A 17,908-nucleotide genomic window follows, 5' to 3' on the forward strand; every position below is an offset into this window, starting at 1 on the left:
GGAATCGTTTGAGAGAATGCTTAAAGGAATTTCCGAAAGATTTTACGGAAAAAAAATCTCAAAAAAGGTAAAGGAGAAATTTCTACAAAAAATCATAAACATCTCTTTCTGAAACTTCTGGAGAAATCCTTAGAAATTGGAAGTTGCTGTGGGAATTTTTTGGTGAAATCCTTGGAAGAATTTCCAAAGTACCCCAGTTCAAATTTTTAAAGGAACTTTTGAAATATTTTCTAAAAAAATAGTTTCTGAAGGCATCGCTTAAAATTTTATTAAAGTAATCTCTGGAAAAAAAATCTGAATAAATGTCTAAAGATATTTCTGAAGGAATCTCTGAACGCATTTTTGTAAGAATCCCTACAGGAATTCCTCCATAGAGGAATTTCAACTCATATTTCTATTCTAGGTGTAACGACAAGACCCATCGTTCTGGTAGCACTGCAATGGACTAGGAATCTCACTTTCCATCCGTACTTGTCTCGCAGTTGTCAATCTGAATGACTGGCATGATAGGTAGGGAATAACAAAGCGTGCATATAGCGAAGCAAACGGAGTGATTATGTAAGGAGGAATTTGTTGATAAAACTGTGAATTCGATTGAATATTTATTTACACTATTGATTTATTCTTACATCTACTATTTACAGTGCCTTAAATCTAAAGTTTATTCTTAAATCTACCATGCATTTATACTAAAATCTGTTATATAAAATCTAGTAAGTACGGTGATCGAAACTCTAAACGTAACCTAAATGGTAAAATTGTTATTGCAGAACTAAAACTATATTCAGTGGAATTGACGATACGATCCATCCTATAATTCAAATCAGTACACCAAAATTGTAAGTGTTCCACTCATATAATCAAATCAATTGAATTTGCTGAAATAAAATCTATTTTTAGCTTAAAGCGCACAAACCAAATAAAGTGTTGCTGTTGAGACTTGGTGACTTCTGACCCCACAAATCTTTAAGAATTTTGTACGAGGGAGAAATATGGATGGACATCACAATGCCACTGGGTTCAACTGCAAGAAGTGCCAACGACCCGATTCGGCGGATGAGCAGATGGTCGCTTGTGATTCGTGTCAGGATTGGGAGCACTTTACCTGCGCTGGGGTAGATGTGAGCATTAAGGACCAGCCGTATGTGTGCAGTGAATGCAAGCTCAAGAAAACCGGAGCCAAGCCGAAGGAATCGTTGAGACCGCCGGACAAGCAGGATAAGAAGTCATCAAGAGCTTCGTCGAAGAAGGTAAACTCGAAAAACAACCCTGCCCCTTCGAGTGTCAGTTCCGCAACACGAATGGCTATGCTGCAGGCGCAGCTGAAAATGATTGAGGATCAGGAGTTGCAGCAGGCTCGTGATTTAGAGGCGGAAGAAGAGCTAAAAAAGCGCGAAATGGAGGAAGCTCAACGTCAGCTGGAGGAAAAAAGGAAGCTACAGGAAGAGGAAAACCGCCTACGTGAGTTGAAACTACGTGAGGAAAAGGAGATTCTCGAAAAGCGGAAAATCATGAGGCAGCAATCCGCTGAGAAGAAAAATGAGCTTTTAAAGCAGATGTCCGAATTCGGCAGCAAGTCCGGTTCAAACGTAGATTCGAACGAGAAGGTGTCATCGTGGCTGGCAAAACAAGAGGATCTACCGCCACCTCCGGCGGAGCCACTTGTACACACCAACAAGCCATTCCCCGCGTTGGCACAAACTGCAGCCATGACATCAACGCACGTTCTACCGCAATTTCCATTCAGTTCGGCGGCGCCTGGTCAGGGACCAGGACCTAGTTCCCTTGCGCCTCCGCTCATGTCAACTACTGTTCCGCCTACCTTCCAATCAAACATGCCGACGTTCTGCACACCGTATGGCGCGAACAATGTGGCGCCGCCGGCGCAGATGCCCGTTACAGTAGCGACTGAAAATCAACCGATGCATAGCAGCATTCCACCACACGTTCCATCTGCTGCACCAGCTTCAGTGCCGAATCCGCAACCATTCCCGTCGATGTTCGCTGCATCTGGTGGCGAAGTTGGTCAATCGCACCTTTACTCGTGTGGCAATCTGGCGCCACCCGAGGTCCCAGCAACTCTAAACACCAACCAGCTGGCAGCGCGACAAGTTCTGGGGAAGGAGCTGCCAAAGTTCAGTGGTCGTCCGGAGGACTGGCCACTGTTCATAACGAGCTTCGAACAATCCACGATAGCATGCGGCTATACAAACGTCGAAAATTTGATCCGCCTCAAGAAATGTCTTGATGGTAACGCGTTGGAGTCCGTGCGTAGCAAGCTTCTCCTCCCGTCCAGCGTACCGCATGTGATTCAAACACTTCGCACTCTCTACGGACGACCCGAACTGCTGATTCGTTCGTTATTGGAAAAAATCCATCACGCTCCGACGCCTAGATATGACCGTTTGGAAACCGTGATTGAATTCGGAATAGCAGTTCAGACTCTGGTTGACCATCTAGTCGCGGCGGGCCAGAATGTCCACCTCTCAAATCCCGCACTCATGCAAGAGCTGGTGGAGAAACTGCCGGGGACGATGAGAATGGAGTGGGCTGTTTATAAGTCTCGGCTTCCGGTAGCTACGTTGCAGACTTTTGGAGAGTTCATGTCTGGGCTGGTGGCAACGGCGAGTCAGGTTTCGTTCGAGCTTCCCACACTTGATCGGTCCGCAAGGAGTGACAGGGCTAAAGTGAAAAGTAAAGGCGTCGTTCAAACCCATTCGGCAGGTTCTGCTTCAACTCCATCTACTTCGATGGTCAAGACTGGAAAGCTGGTGAAACCATGTCCATGCTGTAGTCGAGAAGGCCATAGACTAGCGGAATGCGATCGATTCAAGCTCCTGAAGACAGACGACCGTTGGAAACTGGCAGAACAGAAGAGTCTTTGCCGTACTTGCCTCAATAACCACGGAAAGTGGCCCTGCCGGTCATGGAAAGGTTGTGAAATAGAAGGCTGTCGGCACAAACATCACACACTGCTCCATGGGGCGCCGTCAAATTCTCAGTCTACCGGTATGACAGCCAGCCACTTGTCTACGGATCAGTTCTGTATGTTCAGGATCGTTCCAGTGGTGCTGCATGCAAAGGGACGAAAGCTGTCCATCTTTGCCTTCATCGATGAAGGATCGTCGGAAACTCTCATCGAAGAAACAGTGGCTAAACAGTTAGACGCAACAGGGCCAACAGAACCACTGACTTTACACTGGACTGGAAGTGTCTCCCGAGAAGAAACGAACTCGCAGCGAATACAGTTAAAGATTACTGCAAAGAGCGGCGGGGCTCATCATGACCTTCGTCATGTACGTACCGTGAGCTGCCTAGTGCTTCCGTCACAAACATTACGTTATGAGGAAATGGCTCAACGTTTCCCTCACCTACGAGGACTCCCAATCGAAGACTACACGAACGTGCAACCCAAATTGCTGATCGGACTCAACAATCTCGGCCTATGCGTCCCGAGGAAATTGCGGGAAGGAAGACCTTATGAACCGGTGGCCGTTAAGTGTCATCTTGGATGGAGTGTCTACGGTGGCGTTTCTTCTAGTGCGATTCGAAGCGTTGCTGTTAACTTTCACGCTGCCACTGCATCGGATCCTGATAAGCTTCTCAATGAACAACTTCGAGATTACTTTGCAATCGAAAGCAGCATGGTATCGCCTGGCTTCCAAACAGATTCGGAGGAGGACAAACGTGCGCGAGCTCTTTTGGAATCTACAACCCGGCGGATCGGAAACTGTTTTGAAACCGGACTTCTCTGGAGGACAGACGCGGTGGATTTCCCCGACAGTTACGGCATGGCGCTACGCCGGCTTCAATCTCTGGAACGGAAGTTTCATCAGCATCCAGATCTCGGAGACAGGGTTGCTCAGCAGATACGTGATTACGAGCGAAAAGGGTATGCACGGCAAGCTACAGAAGAAGACCTGGCGTACAACGACAACAGTCGAACGTGGTATCTTCCCTTAGGAATTGTGGTCAACCCTAAAAAACCCAACAAGCTTCGATTGATATGGGACGCAGCGGCGAAGGTTGGCGACGTGTCTTTCAACTCGAAGCTCCTGAAAGGGCCGGATCTATTGACCCCGCTCCCGGCTGTACTCTCTCGGTTCCGCCAATTTCCGGTTGCAGTTGCAGGGGATATCAAAGAGATGTTCCACCAGATCAAAATACGGAAACAAGATCAACAGTCTCAACGCTTCCTCTGGCGGGAACATCCATCTGAGCAACCTAGGATCTACATTATGGAAGTTGCAACATTTGGCTCAACGTGCTCCCCAGCATCGGCGCAGTTCGTGAAGAACCTCAACGCTGCAGAGTACGCCGACCAGTATCCTCGGGCTGTAGTTGCGATCCACGACAACCACTATGTGGATGATTACTTGGACAGTTTTCAGACGATCGAGGAAGCGGTCCAAGTAGTTGGGGAAGTGAAACACGTCCATGCGATGGGCGGATTTGAAATTCGTAATATGCTTTCGAACTCTGTGGAGGTACTTCGAAGGATTGAAGAGCTTCCTGGCGAAAACTCCAAGGACTTATCGTTGACGCGTGGGGAAACTACTGAATCGGTACTCGGAATGCGCTGGGTACCAACGGAGGACGCATTTACCTACACGTTTGCCCTTCGAGCCGATCTACAAGCGGTGTTGGAGGACGATCATGTGCCGACAAAGCGGGAACTCCTGAAAGTAGTGATGAGTTTGTTCGATCCACTTGGCTGTATCTCTTTCTTCTTGGTACACGGGAAGATCCTCATCCAAGATAGCTGGATTTCGAAGATTGGCTGGGACGATCCTATATCCGATAGCTGCTTGGTGCGATGGAAACAGTGGACTGCACTCTTCGATCAACTGCCGTCGCTCAGGATTCCTCGGTGCTACTTTCGGGCACCCTATCCGAATAATTTCGATAAACTACAGCTGCACGTCTTCGTAGATGCCAGTGAGTCTGCGTATTCGTGCGTGGCGTACTTCCGTCTTCCAGTCGGAGAGCAGATTCAAGTGGCTATGGTTGCCGCCAAGACAAAGGTGGCCCCAATCAATACTATCTCCATTCCGCGTTTAGAGCTGAAAGCTGCCGTTCTCGGAACTCGCCTGTTGGAATCTGTAAAACAGTACCATACCATTCCGATTGAGGATTCTTTCCTATGGAGTGATTCCAAAACGGTGTTAGCGTGGATTCAATCGGAACACCGTCGCTATCACAAGTTTGTTGCAGTGCGCGTCGGAGAAATTCTGCTTTCTACGGATGCGAAGAACTGGCGATGGGTACCCTCGAAAACTAATCCAGCGGACGAGGCCACTAAATGGAAAACTGGACCGAATCTCAGCACAGACGGCCCGTGGTTTCGTGGTCCAAACTTCTTGAGGCAACACGAAACCTCTTGGCCAGCACAGCTACAAACCTTCACCACTCAAGAAGAAATACGCTCTGTGCATCTGCACCGGATTCAATGTTCTATCGTAGATCCTGCACGATTCAGCAAGTGGACGAAAATGCAGCGTACGGTCGCGTTTGTGTTGCGGTACGTTGACAATCTAAAACGGAAGGTCGATGGTCGTCAACTAGCCAGCGGAATACTTAACCAAGAGGAGCTGGCGAAAGCAGAGCAGTTTCTTTGGAAAACCGCACAAGCAGAAGCCTTTCCAGAGGAAATAACAGTGCTCAAACGAACCCAAGGATCTCCAGAATCACGACACTGTATAGTATCGAAATCAAGCCGCATCTACAAGCGATGGCCCTTCCTGGACGAAGATGGTGTTCTCCGTATGCGAGGTAGAATTTCTGCAGCTCCTTTCGTACAATACGAAACAAAGTATCCAGCGATCTTGCCCGAGAAGCATCCAATCACGTTTCTTCTCGTAGAGTCGTTCCACTGCCGATTTCGTCATGCGAATAGGGAAACCATTACGAACGAACTACGACAACGTTTCGACATACCCAGACTGCGAGCGCTGATTAGTCGAGTCATGCGAAGTTGTGCCTGGTGCCGAATAGCGAAGGCATCCCCAAAACCACCTGTAATGGGCCCTCTACCAGAAGCCCGTGTAACACCATTCATCCGGCCATTTACATACGTGGGACTGGACTACTTTGGCCCGGTGTTCGTGAAAGTCGGTAGGAGTCAGGCAAAGCGATGGGTGGCACTGTTCACCTGCCTTACCATCAGGGCGGTGCACCTCGAAGTGGTGCATAGCCTCAACGCTGTATCCTGCATCATGGCTATTCGTCGATTTGTATCTCGGCGAGGTACCCCTGCTGAATTCCACACCGATAACGGAACCTGCTTTCAAGCCGCAAGCAAGGAGTTGGCCAGCGAGATAAAGTCTCGGAATGAGGAGATAGCTCTCACGTTCACCAGCGCGCAGACAAAATGGTGTTTCATTCCACCCTCTGCACCCCACATGGGCGGGGCGTGGGAACGTCTTGTACGTTCGGTGAAGGCAGCGGTTGGGACAATACTAGACGCTCCTCGACGACCAGATGACGAAACCCTGGAGACCGTTCTGTTTGAAGCAGAGGCTATGATCAACTGTAGACCTTTAACCTACGTGCCTTTGGAGTCAGCGGACGAAGAATCTATCACCCCGAATCATTTTCTGCTTGGTAGCTCCAACGGAGTGAGAATTCGACCCACGGAACCTGTCCCAGAACATGCGACGTTAAGGAGTAACTGGAAACTTGCTCAACACATCACCGATCAACTGTGGCGCAGGTGGATCAAAGAGTTTCTGCCTGTAATCGCCCGCAGGTCTAAATGGCATGAGGAAGCAAAGGATCTACAAGTAGGTGACTTAGTTTTAAAAGTGAATGGAACTTTGAGGAACCAGTGGATTCGGGGCCGCATCATTCAGGTCTTTCCTGGAAAAGACGGCAGAGTTCGTCAAGCTCTCGTGAAAACAGCGACAGGAGTACTGAAAAGAGCAGCGGTTAAACTTGCTGTTCTTGACGTTGTAGAGCAGTGTAAACCAGGTGACGATCCTCTCGAGACTTCAACCTTTCACCATGGTTTACGGGAGGGGGTATGTAACGACAAGACCCATCGTTCTGGTAGCACTGCAATGGACTAGGAATCTCACTTTCCATCCGTACTTGTCTCGCAGTTGTCAATCTGAATGACTGGCATGATAGGTAGGGAATAACAAAGCGTGCATATAGCGAAGCAAACGGAGTGATTATGTAAGGAGGAATTTGTTGATAAAACTGTGAATTCGATTGAATATTTATTTACACTATTGATTTATTCTTACATCTACTATTTACAGTGCCTTAAATCTAAAGTTTATTCTTAAATTTACCATGCATTTATACTAAAATCTGTTATATAAAATCTAGTAAGTACGGTGATCGAAACTCTAAACGTAACCTAAATGGTAAAATTGTTATTGCAGAACTAAAACTATATTCAGTGGAATTGACGATACGATCCATCCTATAATTCAAATCAGTACACCAAAATTGTAAGTGTTCCACTCATATAATCAAATCAATTGAATTTGCTGAAATAAAATCTATTTTTAGCTTAAAGCGCACAAACCAAATAAAGTGTTGCTGTTGAGACTTGGTGACTTCTGACCCCACACTAGGAGAAAAGTGGAAGTATTTCAGAAGTAAATCATGAAAGATGCTTTGAAAGAATTATTTGTGAAATTTACAAATCTATGAAGAAAATTTCCGAATGTATTCATGGAAGATTTTTTGAAAGAATTTGAAGGATTTTTTGCCGAATACTCGAACAAGTTTCCGCAAACAAAAATAGAATAGAAGAATTTCTGAAGAGTTTTTTGGTAAATTTTCTAAAGAAATCTTCAACATTTTCTCGAACGAATGCCTAGAGAAATTAATGAATAAATAACTAGAAGAGTTTCTGAATCAATCCCTGTGTGGATTCCTCGAACAATCTCTGAAATGATTTGTGAAAAATCATGGAGGAATTGGTGAAGCAAATCTTGCCAAATTTCGTTAAATAATTCTTTATGACTTTTCTGGAGGAACACATGGAAGATTTTCTGAAATATTTTGTAATACATATGTTGGAGTGTAGAATTAGCATTTAAGTTAAAATACACATTAGGCAGCATCCATTTATTACGTAACGCTAAAATCGAGATTTTTAGACCCTTCCTCCCCCCTCCGTAACGCTTTTTTGTATGAAAACCCTAAATTTTTTGTATGGACCGTAACGCTCGGCCATACTCCCCCCTCCCCCTAGAGCGTTACGTAATTTGTGGACGGCGCCTTAATAAAAACTAACAAAATGTAATATGATGATTTGATGTGGGAAGTTTTATTCGGAGACCGTCGTAATCAAATTGAAAATTCTGGGTTCACTTAATTTAATTTAACACCTCAGAATTGCAACAGAAGGCGACCGAGCAGATAGCGGCACAAACCTACTTGTACAGAAAGATTGTTCGGCAAATACAGCACAACCAGTAACCACGCTCTATCAAGTACTTGTCACGAATCACTAAATTTCCGAAGGAGCCCCTTGAGGAAGTTCAGATGGGATCCCTGGAGTAATTTCTGAACTTTATTAAAATTTTTGGGACATTTATGCAAATAACGTTATTGTGTATGTCCATTACTCAAAATATTGGCTTTTGAATCAAACATACATAGTTTTTCAGACAATAGATTTCGATCCTAACAAAAAGCGAGATAGTGGTTAATTCGTTATTTAACAAGAATTATGCCAAAAACTACGAGCCTTTTATCGAAAACTCAATTTTCATGCTGTTTTTATATGTTTTGGTATATTTTGGTATAAAATTTACATAAAAATAAAATAAAAAATTTTGCTTCGATTTTATGGAAAATTCGATTTTATAGACATTTCAAAAATTGAAATTTCCACTAAATCGAGGTATACCTGTAGTGCGCTGTATAGAGCAACAGATTTACTATACAGCGCACTATTTCCGACGTTATGTCAATGAACTTACTTCAATAGAAATACACTAGAACGCCAATGGCGCTGTACTTAGTTTTCCTATTTAATTATTTTAATAACTTCAGTTGTAATAATTGATTATTTTCAAGTGCCCATCTTGTAGAGGACCTTTTGTTTTGGTAAACAAAATTTATTTGACACTTATAGTACCGCTACTGACGCTGTAAGGGCAAGGCAAACTAGATGTTAGTCACACGAACAGTCGCGACATTGGATTTCTGTGGCTGGTTTTTCTAATCTTACTTCCGACACCAATTTGTTGCTAAATCCACAATATTCAACCATAGAACTGTACCATTGATTTGCCTCGCACAAGGCATTAGCGTACCAACGCTATTCAGCCACTCAGGATTCCCACCTAAGTAACATTTTTTTTTGAACAAATAGGCTAGAAGAGGTTCTCAGAACCACCATAGAACTGAAATAAACGGTACCTGTTTGGTTTTAAAACGGCTTTCATAACCTCTAAAAGACTAATTGGTCATCAAGATGTTACTTTACAAGCACTGAAACAATCCAGTATGAACGTGCCCAGATGCAGAGGTCACAATAGACCGATCTTTCAATTTGACGTAGCAGACGTCATCCTAGTCTAAAGATAATACGATTATGGACATTCACACACTGAAGATGTTTGTTAGTCCCAAGCAATTATCGCATTGCAATGCATTGGTTCTGGTACGGGCGGTCAATCAAACTCGAACTCAAGAACCGGATAGACCAATGGATCTATCTAGTAAAGACTGATAGTAAACTGTTTTTTTCCTTATCGAATAGATATTTTTACGACATAACCTCTTCTCTTACTCACCATTACTAACTAATTGATCGTTTTACCATCAGATCAGCTGCATTTACACAACGAATGAACCGTAACATATTCAAACATTTTCTGAAACGTATTAAAGTAACCGAGAAAATGTGAGAACATGCAATTGATCACAGTCAGGTTTTACATCTACTAATCCGTTTCTCAAATCTACTAGAGATTTTATCGATTCGAACACTAATTTATTATCGAACCCCGGAGAAGCCGATGAAAACGTGATCCTTAATGCATAACAAAAATGTGAAATGTTATTACTGCAATTATACGTCAATCATTAAATGATAAATAAGATATTCAAGCGCTAGAATGCCAGGTCTCCGGGAACTTCATCATATTGATCGTCATTTGAATAACACCGAACATCACTCAGCCAACATAACAAATGCGTCATATTCAGCAGTTAGTCAGTGGAGCTTAACATCCCAACTCAACTGGCGCATGCGTTGGCCGTCCGAATCGTGCATCTACAAATCAAAGCTGAAAACATTCATCACTTGGCCGGGTACCGACCGACACCGCGGCGCTAATCCAACACAGCAGCAGTTTAAATGTCATTTATCACCGGAGGTAGTTTTCAAATTCATTCCTGCGCGTCCCAAAGTGTTGCGTGACATGTCGTTCGAAAATTTCCTCCACATGTTCCCCCCAAAATTGGTGCGGACGGAGAAAGCTGCAGTGTGGTTGGTGCAACGAGAGAACCGTACGTATTGATGAAGGTGAGAAACGCCCTGCAATTGCAGACAGGCCATCAATTTGGATCGGCTCTATCACACAAGACCTGTGTGCTATAGGGATAGGTATGATGCCTAAGGTACAGTCTCTACATGTCTAGTTCACTGTTCGTCACGATACTTTTTGCACATGCCGTGACCGTTGCACCTTTCAGGTTCAAAACTATTTTTGCACGATATGATTTTATATTAAACGAATTAGTAGGTATCTATCATGCCTGAAAGAGGAAAACAAATCGATGGTTTGGGTGTACTTCAATTTAAAGAACCATTCAGCGAATCTGCTTTCGGAAAGGAAGGAGTTCTCGTAACTCGTTTTTTCCTTTTTCTTCTTGGCGTAATACCTCAACTGAGCAAAGCCTTCTTCTTAGCTTGGTGGAAGCTTAAGCCTTAATACGCCATCATACGTCGCATTCTATTCTGGAAGTAGCTCTTCAGTATCCGGCATAAGCTAACCAGGACTTCTAGGTGGTGTAGGCATATTTGAAGGTGGCCCAACTAACGCTGTTGAACATATCCTTTACGTCTAGCGTGACGACCGCGCAATAGCGAATTCCCGTTCGCTTCTCTTTTTAGCGCTATCTCAGCCATTTTGGTTACAGCCCTAATATCGTCCACCGTCGATCGTTTCTTCCGGAAGTCGAACTGGTTATCCTAGAGGCCAGAGTCATCAGGTTTCTCGGTATAGACCATCAGCCTTGACAGAATGATTCGTTCCAACAGTTTCCCGGTGGTGTCTAAACGGCAGACAGGTTTGTATGCCAACGGGTGGCTTTGGGGCCGTCCATATACCACGTGGACAACTTGGAGGGGGGAGGGGGTTCGAGAAAAGTCCACGCATGTCCACGGAGAGGGGGGTAGGGGTTCGTCAAATGTCCACGTGGACAACATTGTCATAAGAATTAAGAAACAAAGATTTACAAACAAGTTTTCATTGAAGTTCTGTATGGATTTCTCGAAGTTTCATATCAAATTTTGTAAACTACTTCGAAGTTTCAAAATACATGCGAAGATTTGCTGGATTATCTCAACACTTTTTAAAGCATCCTTTCAGACGCGCCAACTTGGTCAAATTATTGGGGGGGGGGCGTGGTGCAAAGCCTGGTTTTTCTGATTTTTTGTATGGGAAAATTTAAAAATCATCAAATATTTGGGGGTGGGGGGGCAAAACTATGCTTGCCCCTCCTAAGTTGGCGCCTATGCTCCTTTAAAATTAAAGATGTTTCTATAGGATATTGAAGTGTAAATCTCAACAATATAATTAAGTTTCGACTATACGCTATGCATTTTTGAAAAGTTGCTATAATTCTCGGTTTTGTAAGCTTCTGAGAAATACCTCAACAAAAATCTAAGAAAAATATTACTTTATCTTAACAAAACAAAACATTGTAAAAAACGACATCTTCAATCATAGATTGCACAGACTGAGCAATCATCAACATCAGGCGATGGATATCACACGAAACCACTCAAAAAGTTTTCTTCCTGCATAGTTTTTTTGTTTAAAAATAGTAAATAATAACTTCGAATGAGTATAATCAGTTTTGTACCTTATAATTCCGCCCTATTTTGCTTATCCTTTGACAGATACGCTTATTTCAACTACCACTTGTAATCTTCCTCAGTGTCAGTTATCCAGTGACACTGATTACAGTCATTCGAAGAGGGTTCGAAAAGTCGATACAAGAGAAAATAATACCTTGTTTGTATTTTATATAGAGCTTTAGACTATTTCTTATTTATGAAGTTATTAATTATATTTAGGGCATTTTTTACGAAGAAAAAAGAAAAAAAATGTTAAAAAAACTTTTTAAAATAACTTTTTTCGTTTATTTTAGAAATTAAAAAAAAAAAACATTTTTTTCGGATGTCCACGTGGACATTGGGAGAGGGGGGTAGGGGTCAATGAAAAGTCCACGCTTGTCCACGAGGAGGGGGGAGGGGGTGAAAAACCGTGAATTTTCTGTCCACGTGGTATATGGACGGCCCCTTTCCGGGTTTGTGCAGTAGAATCAATCTTTGCCTTTCCACCTCTTCAGAAATTCACCTTTGTCTAGGCACATCTGCATAGCCTGTAGTCTAAACATGTCATGGCTAGCCTCGATGGCCGTCTTTACGGCCACTGTCGGGATACCATCCGGACCCGCAACCTTGTTCAATTTAAGCGACTTCGCTATTGCGATGAGCTCGTCGTTCGTTACTGGGGCGACCCCGCTATGACCGGTTTGCCCATGGTCTTGTATCGTGTCGCGTAGACCGGCCCACATTTGTATGACGCGAAAAAGTTTTCAAAATTCACGGGACCCTCTAGAATCGTGACTTTAGATGAGAAGAACAATCTGCGAAAGATTCAGCTCAATCGGTTGAAAACTGAGCTGGCGCAAATGAGTTGAAGGTTTGTATGGGATGTTTACTTCAAATGTATGGGAAATTGGATGACCTCCAGTCTCTCATACAACACGCCGGTTTGGCGAGTTCGATTTGGCTCAGAATTAAAAGAATAGAAGTTGATACCCTAATGAACAACTTCGTAGAAGACCATATCATGATAAACCTTAAATTAGTTGCGGTTTTAGCCAACAAAAGCAGGATGAGAATATCTTCCCCCGTTTACTCTCGGTTGTTACATGCAGCACGTGTTTGCCGTCCGATATTTGCGCACTACATCATAAGCGGCTATGTTGTCCATTATTTCCATTGCTCACGCACGTGGGTGAGTATCGAGACAGTGAATAATTACATAGCTGCTTATGATGTAGCGCGCAATCTACGGCCGACCAACACGTGACGCACATAACTACCGTTGGCTAAAATCACAATTATATTAAGTTTTATCATGATATGGTCTTCTACAAAGTTGTACATTAGGGTATCAACAACCATTCTTTCAATTCTAAGCCGAATCGAACTCACCAAACAGGCGAGTTTTATGAGAGACTGGAGGTCATCCAATTTCCCATATACAGGGGATGGCCAAAATGTTTGGGATAGGCAACTTTTTTTCTCCCACAAAAAAATTCAACATGCTGTAACTTTTCATAGAGTGCATCAAAAAATCTCAAATTTTGACTGTTTGTCAACCTGTTATATGTGCATTATTGGTACAAATTTTGGCTCGATTGATTAATTTTTCGCGAAGTTAGAACCGTTCGGGTAATACACTATTTTTTAGACAACTCATTTTTGAACTGTCATATCTCGGAAACCAGTGAACCGAATTGAATGAATTTTTTAACGTTTATCAACAATATATTGGTACTTAATACGACGTAATAAAATGTACTATTTTCTCAAGGCGAATTAAGTTATACCGGGTAGAAATTTTTACCCATATATGGCTAGTTTCCACTTGATAAGTACTGTGTAAAAGGATAGGACAAGTAATGCTCACGTAAAACTTTTGCAATCAAAATTACTTAGGCGTTCGCAGTTGATAAGTAATTCACAGCCAGAAAGATTTGCCAACAGATGGCACTGTCATGCGATGCTGTCAGTCATGTTGTTGATTTTCCGTACGGAATAATATGTCGATGTATTATTCCGTGAGTAAAAGGGACATTTCTCTTTCTTTGTGTTTCTTCTTTCGCGCCTGCGCGTTCACAGTGTGCATTAGTATTTAGCCGTGTCGCTCTATAATGTGTGCTCCGTCGTCCCTCAGCATGGCTGCATCTGAACACGAGATTGAATTTCTTGAGGTTGAATAATTTGCCGTTACGTAGTTTAAAAATTTATAAAGACACCCCAAAACTGAATTGTTTATAAATAGTTCGACTATTGAAAAAAGTAAATAGCATTTGAGTTTAGCTGATGAGGAGACAATGATTCTAAAAACTGTTGCATCATAATCATTTCATTTCGTTTGTTGAATAAAATGTTCTATGGTGCACTAGAACCATGAGAAGTAAAGACTGTATTCAATGAAATTTGGACACTGAAAATAATGTATAGCTTTTGATTGCGTTCACAAAATCAAATATTTTTTTGATCAGGAATAATATATAATGTGTAGCTAATACCATAACAATGACAACAAATTCAGTTTGGTATTGGCGCAGATATTGTTAATATCATAAAATAAGATTTTAGTAAATTTTTTCATCCGTTTTAAAAATTGTAAAGGCTATAATTTTGATGTAACTCGTCAAGACGTCTGAAAATTTGACTCGAAGTTCTTAACAGAGTATCAATAAACTGGTAAAAAAAATCTTAAAATCGGTTCAATACGTTTTTCTAGTATTCAAAACTCAAATCGCTTCAAGGCATATTTTAGGTACATTTTTACCATTTTATTCCGTGTGTACTATTTTGTTTGTACAACTGTCATGACTGTTCCGATTTTTATTAGCATTTGAAACTGTAAAACCATTATAAAAACTGTTCTTAGCCAAATTGCTTGAAAACTTTTCAAGTTATAACTGTGTGAATGTCACGATACAAAAAAAACATTTTTGCTTATTGTGACTTTGTGCCACATATACGGCTAAAACTTTGTTACGGCTAGATCAAATTGAATGAAATTTTTACACAATATTTCTACATGTATACTTTACATACAGAACAGTTTTTATTGAAATCGGTTCAGTATTTTTAAATCTAGAGCTATAACGGTGAAGAAGAGATATTTTTTAAAACGTTCGTTTGCTCAAACTTCTCAAATGGCAAAATTCTTGTTTCAACGATATCTCCACCAATATTCAACCGATTTTGATGAAATTTGTATAGTATTAGCTTTACGTAATACACTATTCCTGGTAAAAAATTAGTCATTTACCATTTTATTATGAAATTTTTCTGAATTCCAGGAATTCGTTCCGAGATCCCTACGAGAATTGCTCTGGGATTCCCTCAGAATTTCTGCTTGGGATTCTTCCAGAAATTCCATCCTAGATCTCTCTCGAAATTAATTCAGGATTGCTCCAGGAGTTTTTTTCTGGGATACCTTAGGGAGTTCCCTCAGATATTATTCCAGCAATTTGTTTAGGATTTGTTCAGAACTTCCAGGAGTTCTCTCCAGGATTACTCCTGTAACTCCATACGGGATTGCTTCAGAGATTCCTTCATGGAATTCTCTAGAAATTCCTTCCGAGATTCCTCCAGAAGATTCCTATGAAATTATTCTAGAAGTTCTTTCAGGGATTCTTTCACGAGTTTTTTTTATGATTTCTCCAGAACCTTTTGGAATGTCTTCAGATTTTTATCTGGGAAGAAACTATTGAAAGAATCTCTGAAATCGCTCGTGTAGATATTCCCAGCAAAACTGCTGGAGATATTTCTTAAGAAGCTGTTGGAGGAATTTTATAAGGAACTCAAGAGCAAGTCTTGGAGTATGTACTTCCATAAAGAATAAAAAAAACTTCTGGAGTATTTCCATGAGCAAAATTTAAGAAACTTCCAGAAAGAATTTCAGAATATGTAATCTGCAAGGAATCCCAGTAGAAGTTCTAGGAGGAATCCCGGAAGGATATCCTGGATAAATTATTGGACAAATCTTAGAAGGACTCCTGGAAGAACCTTGACTTATTTTCCAGGAGTTTGGAAGTTCTGAAGAAATTCCGGAAAGATCTTTTGAAAAATTCCCGGAAGATACCCCGGGTAAAATTTCTGGAGAGGTCCCTGATGCCACCCCTGGTGTAATCTTAGAAGAAAATCCTGGAGAAATACCAGAAGAAACTATGAGAGGAACCCATAAATTTACTCCTAGAGGAAACCTAGAAGGAGTTCCTGGAGGAATCCCGGAAGAAGCTAGAGGAGTTACAAATGGAATTCTTTGAGGATTCACATGAGAAACGTCCAGAGAAAACCTAGATGAATCTCAAAAAGTTGTATCTAAGAAAGAAATCCTGGAAGAATCACTGAAAGAACTCCAGGACGAATCTAAGAATGAACTCCTATAGAAATCCTAGAAGGAACTCCTGAAATGATCCCGGAAGGAATTCCTGCGGCAATCTCCGAATAAATATCTGAGTGAACCCCGGATAAAAAATACTTAAGAAATCCCGGATGAAATTATTGTAGAATAGTTCGAAAAAACTCCTGGTAGAATCTTAGAAAACACCTCTGGAGAAAACCCTGAAGGAACTCCTAGAAGATCCCAAAATAAAAAACAAAATTAATAGATCCTGAATTAGAAGGAACTCACGGAGGGATTTTTTGTAGAACTTCCAATGAAAATCTCAGAGATATTTTATGAGAATCCCCTGCGAACTGGAAGAATTTCAAGAGGACTTTCTGTGAAACCCCAAAGAAAAACCTTCGTACGGAATGCCAAAAGATTCATCACAAAGATTCTTTCGTGGATCTTCATTAAATTCCCTGTGAAGCTTTGTCCTACCTCGTATTTCATCTAAAACTCCACAAGGTAACCGTCAGAGTCCCAGCCGAATTCCTCCTACCGTAGTCCGAACTCCAATATTGCAGAATTTATAATTAGTATCCAACTATAGTTCTCGCTGTAATACCATTAAAAGTGTTTTTTTAATTTCTTTTTATTTGTGAATTTTAACTTAATTTTAACTTCACACACCCATTAAAAGTTCCCTTAGAGTCCCAGCGTCTCTCATTAGCATTTCCCTTGGAACTCCGTTGCACGGTGTCAAAATTTCGACTATTATCGAACTTCCATGTACCTCGGATCTTTCTTCACAGAAAGTCAGCATTTTGGCTATACCTTATAATTGGAAAGTTTTAAAATATTCCATCGGGGAAATTTTGATTTATCTAAGCTTTTGGCTATTTTCCATACTAAAATTAATTAAACACTAGGGGTATTCACTAAACAGATTAAATTGCTGCGTAAGCCATGATTTTCCGATTATTTGAAATGTTTCATGATTTTGCGAATGAAATAATCAAAGATTGCCTTGGTGATCGCGACGTATAATCAGTTTAATCAGTTTACGCTGTTAAGTGAATCCCCCTACTGATTTTAACCAAAAAACGTCCCATACAAAATGTATGGGAAAATTTTCACCGATAAAATATTTTCTCGTCTTCCGATTATGAATATATAGCCCAAATACTAACAATTTCCGAAGAAAAATCCGAGGTACATGAAAGTTCGATAATAATTGAGATTTTGACACCGTGGCGTTGAAACCTCACTATCTGGATTTTCCCCATATGCGCGCAAAAATTAAATTTAAATTTCAATCACACTTCCTGAGGAAACGAACAAAATTTTTCTAAGTCCAAATCGTAAACAACAAGGCCATGAAACGCCACACGAGCAACGAACAATTTATCTAGCAACCGCCGTATGCAGTGCCCTTTTCTTCACATCCTTCTTACAGCATCGTTTCGTAAAAATGCTGTCGGTTAAACAAATGTCAAAATTACTTACGGAAAAAGGAGGAATTTTACTTGAGCGCTCTACTTGGGAACTGGAAACTTACCAATAGA

General features: G+C 41.6%; 3 protein-coding genes across 3 annotated transcripts in view; 2 read left to right on the forward strand and 1 right to left on the reverse strand.

Annotated features, from left to right (window-relative positions):
* LOC109417806 (dnaJ homolog subfamily C member 22) overlaps positions 1-17,908 on the forward strand; it is a 263,856-nt gene that overhangs the window by 217,110 nt on the left and 28,838 nt on the right. The gene's annotated exons all lie outside the window — the stretch shown is intronic.
* LOC109426759 (uncharacterized) overlaps positions 1-17,908 on the reverse strand; it is a 202,979-nt gene that overhangs the window by 106,629 nt on the left and 78,442 nt on the right. The gene's annotated exons all lie outside the window — the stretch shown is intronic.
* LOC115264387 (uncharacterized) lies at positions 506-7,277 on the forward strand. Its single transcript, XM_062853542.1, has 3 exons — positions 506-713; positions 771-839; positions 901-7,277. The coding sequence occupies exon 3, from the start codon at positions 993-995 to the stop codon at positions 7,065-7,067; it is 6,075 nt and encodes a 2,024-aa protein (XP_062709526.1). The 5' UTR covers positions 506-713; positions 771-839; positions 901-992; the 3' UTR covers positions 7,068-7,277.

This window comes from Aedes albopictus, chromosome 2 (genome assembly GCF_035046485.1).
Source record: "Aedes albopictus strain Foshan chromosome 2, AalbF5, whole genome shotgun sequence".
Taxonomy (NCBI): domain Eukaryota; kingdom Metazoa; phylum Arthropoda; class Insecta; order Diptera; family Culicidae; genus Aedes; species Aedes albopictus.